The 12,337-nt window shown below is 36.3% G+C and overlaps 1 protein-coding gene across 1 annotated transcript in view; it reads right to left on the bottom strand.

Annotated features, from left to right (window-relative positions):
• The window catches only part of RAD51B (RAD51 paralog B), an 887,153-nt gene that overhangs the window by 3,689 nt on the left and 871,127 nt on the right, over window positions 1-12,337 (bottom strand). Inside the window, exons 10-11 of the mRNA XM_051977885.1 lie at window positions 10,434-10,512; window positions 2,311-2,341 (exon numbers count right to left, since the gene is read on the bottom strand). Coding sequence (XP_051833845.1) covers window positions 2,311-2,341; window positions 10,434-10,512 — 110 coding nt within the window. The remainder of the gene's footprint in view (window positions 1-2,310; window positions 2,342-10,433; window positions 10,513-12,337) is intronic.

Genomic DNA, 12,337 nt, shown 5'->3' with positions numbered 1-12,337 from the left:
TTATTTTTCAAAATACATAAAAAGATAGTTTTCAACATTCACCCTTGCAAAACCTTGTGTTCCAAATTTTTCTCCCTTTCCACTTCACTCCTCTAGACAAGTAATTAAATTACAAATTATAGGTTAAATGTGCAATTCTTCTAAACATAATTTCACATTTATCATGTTGCACAAAAAAAATCAGATCAAAAATGAAAAAAAAGGAGAAAGGAAAAAAAAAAACAAGCAAGCACTGTTTCTCTTAACTTTAATAATTCTAGACAGACATTGTAGACTTTCTTAACCAGAAGTATTTCAAGTGATACTGGCTCTCCACCTAGACTGTGGTCCCTTCACTTGCAAGTTCCAGAACCAGGCTGAAGTGTTCTAACCTTGAACAGAACTCATATTTCTCAGGGTTCTGAGTCACAAGACCCAGATCTGAAGAGATCCACAATTCCATGAATGCCTTTAATGCAATAGTTCAAAATAAAGAGGAACAAAATAACATGAAATGAGACAACTAAAAGGAATAGGGTAACCAGGTACTCTTAAATATTGATATTTCAAAGATTCATAAGCCATGAGGATTGAGGGAAATATGAATGATATGGATGTGTCTGAATTGTTTTCAACAGACTGGCTGCCCAATTATAAAAGCAAAGTAAATTTGAGTTTCAACTCAAGAATGTCAATAAGATCTTGTAGAACTATATGAATGCTAACTAGTATGATAATCAGGGGCAGCTAGGTGGCTCAATGTATAGAGTGCTGGGTCTGGAAGTCAGGAAAATTCATCTTCATGGATTCAAATCTGGCTTCAAAAACCTACTAGCTGTGTGATCTTAGGCAAGTTATTTAATCCTGTTTGCCTCAATTTCCTCATCTATAAATGAGTTGAACAAGGAAATGGCAAAATCCTTCAGTATCTTTGCCAAGAAAACCCCAAATGGGGTCACAAAGATTTGGACAAGACTGAAAAACAACTGAACAATAATAAAGCATCATAGAGACTTAAAATGAAACTTAGGACTAAAATTTTGCAATAGAAGGGCAAACTTTGTTTAAAAGAAACAGAATGATATCCTTGTGGGAATATTACAGTCATTTCAGCCAGATGAAGGATATGAATAATGAGATTACTGGCAAGACAGATTGATGAATGACTTCAACAATTCAGACATTTGTTGGCTTATGTCCACCAAAAAAGCAAAGGCTCTGATAGATTCTGAAATTTCTTAGTTGATAATTCAATTCTCAAAAGGTAAAGGAAGATTTTAATCAGCAAGATGGTGCGTTAGTTGCTTTCTGCAAATCTCTTCTACTATTCAACCTCAGAAGAAAGAAATTATCAGGCAAATTTTGTATACTAATACTAATGTAGAATTAAGTTCACAAGATAAAAAGGCCTGGTTCTAAGGTAAGCCAAAGTGACTCTACCTAAACACTCCATTACTTATACTTCACAGAAGGCATAACAATTCTGCTGAGCTACATGAAGCAAGAGGAGACAAGAAGGAATAGGAAGAACTAGGGGGCTAAAATCTGCTGGACAGTAAGGTGCACAAGAGCTGACTGAAGGCACACAGAAACCAGCAGAGAGAATTCTAGAAATGGGAGAAAGAATGAGTAAAACCTTCTAAGAAAAAACAAAGTACAATTAGCACATATTATAATGTGGAAGAAAATAAAAGACATATTCTTATGAGTTCTCCAGATATAGCAGAACAAAAACTTAAGAATAGTTCAAAAGAGAAATAAAATTCATGAAATAAAAATTAGGAAACAAGTCAAAATTGAAAGCTCTCAGTGTATAAAATAGAACTTTAAACACAAATTATAAAAACATAATGAGAATAGGTGATATTGAATCCATAATAGAGAATCTCTCATTACAGAATCTCTCATTACAGCTGGAATGGAGGAAAATTTAACAGAACAAATAAAACATTAAAAGGATTCATAGATTTTATATTTGTCAAATCAAATGATCCAATATGAGAAAAATCTCTAGCATTTCTAATTATAGAGAACTAAGTACCAACTGAAAGAATCCATAGATAATAAGGAAAAAAGTCTGCATTTTAAACTATAGTGGCTAAGTTTAATGATTTCAGTGGCAAAAAACAAATTTTGTTAACATTGTGAAGACCTTTGATTGGGAATTGATAATATACTACCAAAAATTATGGAGCTTAAAGTTTTCACTAAAAAAAAAGCCTTCAAAACTGAGCCAAGTTATTAATATTTTTAAAAGATGGACATTCAACAACAACAAAGAAAAAACAGCCAATTTAGACAATAAGAAAACAGAATTGAGTAGACACTGACCTGCAAACACCCTCCTCCCCAAAAAAACACCCTAGAAAAGAAAACAAATATGCTTATCAAAAAGACACTAAATGCAAAAATCAATTAAGTTCATCTTTATAGGATATAGTTTTAGAGGAAAAAAGTTTAATCTTTGAGATAAAATAAAGAAAAAAAGAAAGCCCAAGGGATAAAAATAGACCTAAAGGACAAGAATTCAAGGGAATTTGAACACTAATGAGAATCAAACGTAGAAGAGTTCAACTGAGTCTTCATGGGCTTAATCCCCTGACCCTCCCACAGGTAAATGAATTCTTGCCTTTTGTGGGGGTAATGGTAAAAAAGAAAGTTGCAGAAATCAGGAGAAGTAGGACAGTGATGCATTCCTATTTACCATTCCATGGTTGAATAGTGGACAGACTCTTAAAGTCTTTTGGATAGATGGGTTGTGAAAGAGGGGAATAGAGGTTGTAGAGCAGAGACTAGAAGGAGAGCTCTTCTAAGAGGGAGAAGAAATGATTCATTGGCGGGTAAAGGAATACGTACGTTGTGTGTCCAGTCTAGGGAAAATAGGAAGAAGAATGAGTAAAAACTTCAAAGAGAAGCTGAAATACAATAAGCAAATATTATAACGTGAAGGAAAGTAAGAAACTTTTACTGGGAACTTTGTGCCTAGAGAGCCTGTTTTTTCTGAGTTTTATGTCTCAATGGATAGCATTATACCAAAAAGAAAAAATGTGTGAATTCCTACGGTCAACCAGCATTGAGAATGCTTTACATTAGAATATAGAGTCAGAGGTGATGCAGCATGGTCTTTAGGATGGACTGTGAGGGCAAGTGAAAAGCCTGAACCATGAGATTTAGGGTAAAAATCTAATGTATCACACAGCATTGCTTCTGTCTGACATTTCTTCCTTCATAAATTGATATTTTTAAGAGGGAAGTATAGCAGAATAAAGAGAGGTGGTACAAATTCTACAATGGCAGTATCATAGAAACTGAACAGATGAGGGATCTCAAACTGGTAATCAGAAATTTCAACCTCATGGGGAACAAAGAGAGAAAAAGAAAAGCATGAGTATAGCTTGTGAAGCAGGAAATTAAATCCAGAATATACTGGAAGGGAAGAGAAAGAATAGAGAAAACAAAGCAAAGGAAAATTTCTTAGAAAAAGGCACAGAAAAAGAAAGTTACTAAAAATAAGAGGTTGGAGGGGAGGGAATGAGGGAAGACTAAACTACTTGCTGAATATGGTACTTTTACAAAAACAGACCATTTCTAAGGCACAAAAAAATTTAAAAGTAAATAAAAAAATAGAAATACTAATCATGTACAGACCATTATATAATGGGGGGGAAAAGATATAGAAAACATACACAAGCAAAACATACACACCTAACTATGAGTGAGTTAAAGTACAAAATCATGGAAACAATTTTAAAATTATGTGATAGAAAATAATGATGAACCTGCATATTGAAAAATTTGGGATTTAGATAAAACAATCCTCATAGGATACTGAGAATATTCATTTATAAAATATTAATAAGCTGATAGTTTTAAGAACTAGAAAATCAGAAGGTGCAGGAAGCAATGAGCAGAAACAATTTTGTCTTTGTATAGGTTGTCCCAAAAGTCTTACTAAGTTTTTGGCATATCGTATGTACAATGGGCACAATAAATGCTTGTTGAATTGAACTGAATTGAACTGTAATCTCTAGACCTAATGAAATGGAAACAATGGAACTTTAGAAGATGACCATGTCATTTAAGGGTTAATGACAGATAAAGAAGGGAACGTCGGCCAATGAGAACCTAGACTTTCCAGCATGCACAATATGTCCTGCATGTAGAGGCTTTCTGGACATGTGTGATGGAGCATGTATAGGTTTTCTATCGACACTGCATAGTTGAGTCAAAACTAAGTGTTCATACAAAAAATTCAGGGCTATAATCTCTTGCTTTTTTTTTTTTCCTGAGGAGTTTTTGAGGGAGGAAGAAAAGTAAGAGAAGAGACAGCAGCTTTGCCTACCTTGTCTCCTCACCCAATCACCATGTGTTCCCGATTACACAGCTTCTTCACTTAATGTGTGTTTTGTTTCTTGATTTTAGGGGTAATTGTATCCTGAGACGGGAGTATCCAAACCAACAATGAGATAGGCAGCTACATCCAGGGAGCTTCTAGATATCCAAAAAGACTAGCAGATTTGTCAAAGCTACTTAAGTTCCTGCCAACAACAAGAGTTGATGGAAGCGCTAGGTCTAAGTTTGTTGTGGAAACACATTACAGCAATACTGAGGAACAACCTGCCTGACTCAGCCTGTCTGAATGAGAGAAAAGACTCATTTATGAGTTATACCATAATTAGAAGTGAACTTGGTACAGAATCACAAAGGAGAAAAAAAGAGGAATTTCTGTACCTTGCAGTTGGAGTGGGAAATGTTTTATAATGACTTAAAGTTTAATCCACTTTCCTCAGGGACCAAGGAGAGATTTTATATACTATATTTTCTATACTTTCTCAATTAATATTTCTTGGCAAAAGCTTCATTATATTAATTGGCTAATTGATATTAGGGAAATGTTAACTGGCTTAAGATATGCTGATGGGGGCTCATGACCAAGAGAATTACTAGGTTCTCATTAGCCAGCATTTTCTTTCTAAGCTGTCATTAACTCTTAAATGACATGATCACTTTCTAAGGTTCCCATTGTTTCCATTTCATTAAGTCTAGAAATTACAGCTCAATTCAGTTCCATTCAACAAGCATTTATTAAGTGCCTGTTATATATAGGGTATGCCAAAAGTTTAGGTTTGAAGTTTAAGGACAGCCTGCACAAAGACAAAATTGTTTCTACTCATTGTTTCCTGCACTTTTTAATTTTCTAATTCTTAAAACTATTAGCTCATTATTATTTTATTAATGAATATTCTCAGAGATCTTTTTTCCTATAAGCATTGTTTTATCTAAATCCCCAATTTTTTGATATAGAGGTTCATTAAGGGTGATGGCTGTCCTTTGTTTTTGAAGAAAACCAAAATGACATCACCATGTTAGAGTTGAATTATAGTGTCCGACTGTGGCTGATAAGACCAATACTGGCTCTGAGTACTCTGACATAAGTCAGATACAAATAGTCTCTATGAACATTTGGGATGGCTTCTCTACATTTTGCATTTCTTCTGAACTAATTCATAGTCAGTCTAATACCTCTCCTCTCGCACACTTTCCTTCAGAGCCTCCCAAACACTGAGCTAGCTCTGGTAAGACATGTGTCAATCTCAATATCAATGTGGACATCCACGGAAAGTTTAATGCCAAGGTAAGTGAACTTATCCACAGCATTCAAAACTCCTCCTTTTGCTATAACTGATGGTTCTAAATATGGATGGTGTGGTACTTGCTGATAGAGTACCTGTGTTTTCTTGGTGTTAACTGTTAGGTCAAAATTAGCACAAGCAGCAGACAATTGATCTATACTTTGTTACATCTCAGCTTTGGAGACTGCATAGAGGGTACAACCATCTGCAAACACATCATCCATTAACACTCCCTCCACTTTAAGGTTATGACTAGAACTCTAGTTCTAGTGGTAATCACTCATTAAGGATCCAATTTGCTAATGTATAAGTTGGGGAAATAGTCCCAGAAAGGATGAGACAACTATAAAAAACAGATTTACTGGTCATAAGTTCTGAAAGGCAAAGGTGACTCAAGAAGAATGAGAAAAATAATTATTTTACAAATGAGGGAACTGAGGCCTCACAGGCGTTAATTAGCTTGCCTATGATCATAGAGCAAGTAAGTCTTGACTCCAAGTCTAGCACTTTAGCCCCTAAATTGGGGCACAGTTCTGAAAGGCAAAGATGACTCTAGAAGAATTAGAAAAATAGGACTGATCAAATGAGATCATATATGTAAAGTGTTTTAGAATTCTTAAAACACTACAAAACACCATAACCATTATTATTATGCTTATATTATCCTATATTATTATCCTTATTGTTGTAGTTGTTAGCATTTACAGGAGGCAATTTGATAAAATCGAATGTTAAAATATGTGCAAAAAATGGAAACAAGAATATTAAACCGAGGACAAATATTGTGAGGACAATGAATTGGGTCAAGAAACTTAAAGTCTAGAATGTGATGAGGCTTGTGAAAAATGTCAGGAAGAACCAAAAGGGATTTTAAAGCTTTGTCCAACACTGACATGACATGGTCACTACAGCAATTGGTTTTGCTTAACTGTATTTCTTTTTACATTTATAGGATTCTATTCCAGAGTGAATGAATGAATGAAGAAAAAAAAGCATTTATTAAACTTTCACTTTGTGCTGGGCACTGGCAAATACAAATGTATGGGGCAGTTCTTGTTCTCAAAGGGCTTATATTCTAAAGTGGGGAGGAAGGAAATTCATGATTTCTAAAACCTGTGGCTTTGAGCAGGGGAAGAGAGTACATAGGCAATGGAGCCTACAGAAGAGTGTTTTAGTCTGAGAGATATGTGGGAGATCACTAGGTGAGTGAAACAATAGAACAGTTGACAAAAATGACCTTTTCAGAAATGATTGTGACATTAAAAATTACAAAGATCAATATGTGTATTGTACACATACATGCACAAATATATTTAAGACAGGAAAAAGAACAAGGAAAAGATAAGCCTTAGTGTGTATGGAGGAGGGGGAAGGCGAAGTATTATAAGATTAAGAGAGGAGAGAGGATATTTCTTTCTCTTCCATTAAAAAAAAAATCTTCAAATTGAAAAGTTGAGTAGTTAAAGAGAACTTAAGCTCAAGAGAGGTGGGCACATAGTAAACATGTCCCTTGGCTGTTTTAATCAAAGAAACTAGCTTGGATCACCAGCTTGCACTGGGCCTACCAGCTTCCACAGTGCTAGCAGAGGTTAGCTAGCTTGTGTCAGTGATTTTCATAATCCTCCAAAAATTAGGGGTTCCTGCATATGAATTAGATCTCAGGGAATCCAGCCAAAACCAAAGGAGTAAGATTCCCAAAGAAACAGAGCCAGGAGAGATAAGAAAATGAGCTTGAAACATAAGTCATGGGAACTCGAGATCTAGGTAGAAAGGAAGAATACTATGTCAACAAATCTGGGTAAAAGTAAACTGAACAGAACTGACTAATAAGCCACAATAGGGAAATGTAGATTAGGAGGCTAGATAGTCAAAGATGAACTGCAGATCAATAAGCATCTGTAGAAGTCAGTGCCCCTTGATTGTTGGCCAGAGCCTATCAACTTCCTTATATTTTTAATGAATCAGTGGCCTGCCATTCTAAGGCTTGACATGAGGTTGGACACATTCCATTTCAGGATACTGAAAGAAGTTGCAGGATGTTCCAAAAATTGAAAACCAGGTCATAAGGATCAATTGAAAGATGTTTACCCTGGAGAAGAAAAGATTTTCATGGGACATGATTATTGCTTCCAAATAGTTGACAGATGTACTCAAGAATAATTAGTGATATTTTGCATGGTTTCAGGAGGGAAGAAATAGGGCCAATGGATGGAAATCACAGGAAAGCAAAAAGAAATCCTTAATAATCAGAACTATGCAATTATTGGTAGTGACTTTCCCATCTCTAGAGATATTCAGAAAGAGACTAAATGATCATTTGTAGAAATTAGGGAGGAAGGAAATTCATGATTTCTAAAATGCCTTCCAATTCTGAGTCTATGATGCTATGAAATGGAAGTACATTTCAAGTTAGCAAAACCATTGTAATGGTTTCCAGAACTCCACAAAACATTAGTGCTGGGAGAGAGGGACCATATAGTTATCTAGTTCAACTCCCCACCTTATTTTTGCAGATAAACTAAGGTGTAGTATAGTCACATGATTTGTTTGAACTTATGCAAACAGTAAATGGCACAGCTGGGATTTGAATCCAGGATTTCTATATCTCTGTGTTGCTTTCTTAATACTACTTATTTTACCTCAAGGCTGCCTTAGTAAGAACTACTTTGGACCCCTGTCTAAATTTTGTTGTTATCTTTCAAATTTTCCTTCTGATTTTGCTCTTCTCTTTATATGTGTTTAAACATATTCCCCTTCTCTGATAGAAAGAAATTATTAATCCTATACTCTTCATTTCCAATTATTGCTCCTAATCCTTAGTGGATTCTGGTCCCTGAGGACTCCCACACAAACTGAAAGATAACACTTTGGCAGTCTCATTTGTATCAGCAATTATCAATGTGAAGCTAAAACAACATCTGGACAAATAAGTGAACCTCTGTTTGCCTCAGTTTCCTCATCTGTAAAATAAAAATAATAATAGTACCTATCTCCCAGAGGATCAAATGAGATAATATTTATATAGTGCTCAGCACAATACCTGGCACATAGTAGGTACAATATCTATATTAGCTATTATTATCATTAATTCAATGAACATTTATCATGCACATTGCAATGCAGTGTACTTAATATTAAAATAAAATGAAATACTCATAAAAATTAAATGAAGTGTTCATTTCATTAAAAAACGAAACAAAAAAATTATATAGTCTTTAACCTCAAGTAGTATAATTCCCTTGGAATGATAGTAAATACAAAGGATGTTGAGAAGCAAAAGAGTTGACAGACACAGGTGTGGAGACTGGTGGCAAGAAAGATTTCTTGTGGGATCTGAGCTGAGTCTCGAAGGAAGACAAGAATTCTGGGAGGCACAGATGAGGGCAAAAGAAAAGGATTATACATTTATTGATGAGGGGAATATATTATTGGCACAATGGACAAGTTAGGTAGAATTATCTTACAGCCATCTCCCAAGGGATTATCCCCTTCCAAGGGGTGATGGAGAAAGCGCTCATCATCCCTGACACCAATACCAGCTGCCAACTGTCTCCATTGTGCAGGTAAAACCAGGAGGCCCAGGGACAGCCATCCTTCCCCACAACAACCACCTCTGCTTCCTACTTCCCCCAAAGTCATCATCCAGGAAAGCAATGCTGGGAAGAAAAAGCCTGACAACTGTCTCCATAGTAGTGAAATACATTCCACTTCATCAGAAATCACAGCTACAAAAGAATTCTTGCTACCAAGTCTTTGGCAATATCAAATGCTTCAGCATCAGAAACAAATGAGGTTTTATTAATGGAATTGATGCATCTAAAAAGAGGAGGCAATATCATCATTTTGCCATTACGTTTCTAAGGTACACTGGGCTGTAAGGGTCCTTAAAATGGGCGGCCACAGTGCAACAGATTTGAGTGGCCCGGCAGTAATCTCTGTGGGTATAGGACTGCCCCTTGGGTGGGATCCTGTCCATATCGAGATAGCTGCTTAATGGGAGAAGGCCCTCTCTCTGATTGGCTGTGTGTGACCTCAGAGACCCTCTATAACCTACTGCGGGCAGCAAGTCGCTCTCTTTATCCTGGGATAGCTGAGCTGAGGGGATGGATAGCCAAGAGAGGTAAGGAGGTTGACAGAGAACACGTGGGTCTTCAGACCAGGTGTTCACTAGAGAGTTAACAAGTCAAGGCACTGAGTAGGTGTAATAAAGGCTTTAAGTTTGCATATAGCTGGCTGTTCTTGAGCGTACTATCGATTATTAAACAACGATTCAAGAAATCGTGGCCAGAGGCCTCTGAAGACCTCAGAGGAGGCGAGTTGGTAGAATTAGTTGACACTGCAAAGGTCAATGGCCAAAAGTACTCTGAGGGCCTAGGAATCAGGGGAGACTGGTAATAGTAACTGCTATGAAAGCAAGTTACACTGGGCCTTTCTATCTGACATCCTGTATATATTGTCTCCCCAGTCTGAATGTGACCTTTCTAAGAGATGGGAATGTCTTGCTTTTCTAGTTGCATCCCTAGCACTTGAACATAGTAAGCTAATTCATTCATTTACTCTATGTTACTAAGTATATTTGTTCCCTTCTGAAAGTAAAGAGTCTGGACTATGAACTCTTTTATAATAAATGTGTCCGGATGAGTTTTCCTGACACCTGTCCCCTTTTTCTTATTTTGACAACAGAGCTGGGATGAATTCATTATGTTCTGAAATCACTTCTAATAAGACTAGAGTGACAAAAGAAACACTGGTACTCTTCATTCATTAATTCTCTCAAATAATCTAACTCTTTTGGGGAGCATAGTGGGGGAATAGTCTTACCTTGAAGAACCAGACCAGCTTCCTCGATGGTATAATTGAACACAGAGAATGGAGCAAGTGGAGACTTGGCAATGACAATCTATACACAAACACATTTGTCCAGAGTTAGTTAAAAAATATTTCAGATCTGGATCTCTTAGATCAATATTTTAACCAATGACTTAAAAGCAGTATTGAGAAATAGTAAGTAATGATACTGTTAATTATTTTTTAAACAAACCAACCAAAACTTTTACCAACAGATCAGGGGTTGACCAGATCTGGACTGGCCAAACCCCTCTGCTAACTGGGAAGATCAGCACCCATAATCTTACTTCACCTTTATTTACTTACTATTAGAGGAATAACTAATAATTGCAGCTCAGGTGCTGAGGCCAAGGTCTGGCCCACTAACTTCTGAAACACTTCTAGAGCCTGAGCTTTATTATTCATTTGTCATCCACTATGATCTCAATGATCCCAAGGCTTTTCCTCTTTCTTTTCTCTCTTTCATGGGGTATAGTGGATGGAGTGCTGTTTCTGAAATCAGGAAGATCTTCCTGAGTTCAATTCTGACCTCAGAAACTTACTAGCTGTGTGATCCTGGGCAGCCCCCTTAACACTATTTACTTTGGTTTTCTCATCTATAGAATGAGTAGGAGAAGTTAGGCTCAATATAAATTCATAATATCCACCTTAAACTGGGTCTTATTGTAGCAAGACCTTTTTATCTTTCTTATCCTATTCTCCATAAGCTTTTTCAAACTTTCTCTCCCTTCCTCAAACTTCCCATATCTCTTCCTACTCTTCCCTCAGATGAGGATCTTGCCTCTTATCTTTCTTAGAAAATTGAGGTCATCTGATATGAGTTCTTTATCCTCCCTTTTTCATCTTTTCAAAACCCTTTAACACCATTACCCAGTCCACCTTTACTCCATTATCTGATAAAAACACATCTCTTCTTGCTAAGTCAATCCCATTGCAATATCTACTTAACTTCATACTCTTTTGACTTCTCTATCGAATTGCAACTCCATTATCTTTCTACTTGTAAAATTTCCTGTCTCTCTGTAACCACTAGTTCCTTTCCTATTGCCTTCAGTCTCCCCATTCTTATGTAACTTTTACTCTATCCTACCATCCTCTTAAGCTATCATTCTATATGTTTCTTGCTTTCATAGCCAAACTCCTTGAAAAAAAAGCTGCTGACAGTAATTACCTCCACTTTCTTTTCCCACTCATTCTCTTAACCTTTTTTAATCTAGACCTCATTTATTCAATTGAAATAGTTATCAGTGATCTCATTGCTAAATCTAAATGTCTTGTTTTGATTCTTATTCTTGACTAAGCCATTACTAATTGACTGTTGTAGCCAGCTTCTCCTCTTAGATTCCACCTCCTCTATATAGGTATTCCTGATACTTACTTCTGGTTCTTCTATCAGTCTGAGGGCTCCTTCCATCATATCAGGACCTCTAACTTTGGCTATACAAAAGATTCTGTACTAGACTATCCTTTCCTTTTCCCTCCCTTCCTTTCCCTGTTTTTCTCTCCTGTCTCTTTTACTTTCTCTCTCTCTCTGAAAACTCATCAATTTGCATGGATGTAATTGTCTTTTCAATGGAGGTGACTCACAAACCTATATTTCCAACCTGTCTTTGAGCTTCAGTCCCAAATCACCAAATGTCTGTTAAACATTTCAAGTGTGATATCCTGTTGAGGTAAACAATGTACTGGAAACAAGGAATAACAAAGAACTCACAATATCTTTCCTCCCACATCTTCCTTCTTTCAAACCTCTCTTTCTGTGGATATCACCATTCTATCAGTATCCCAGGTTCACAATGCTGGGATTTTCCTAGATTCCTCACTCTCTTTCACTCTGCTATCCAAAGAATTGCCAAATACTGCCATTTTTATCTCAC

Source organism: Antechinus flavipes, chromosome 2, assembly GCF_016432865.1.
Source record: "Antechinus flavipes isolate AdamAnt ecotype Samford, QLD, Australia chromosome 2, AdamAnt_v2, whole genome shotgun sequence".
Taxonomy (NCBI): Eukaryota; Metazoa; Chordata; class Mammalia; order Dasyuromorphia; family Dasyuridae; genus Antechinus; species Antechinus flavipes.
Note: the sequence above shows the minus strand (reverse complement) of the source record. Positions and strands in the feature narration are given on the sequence as shown.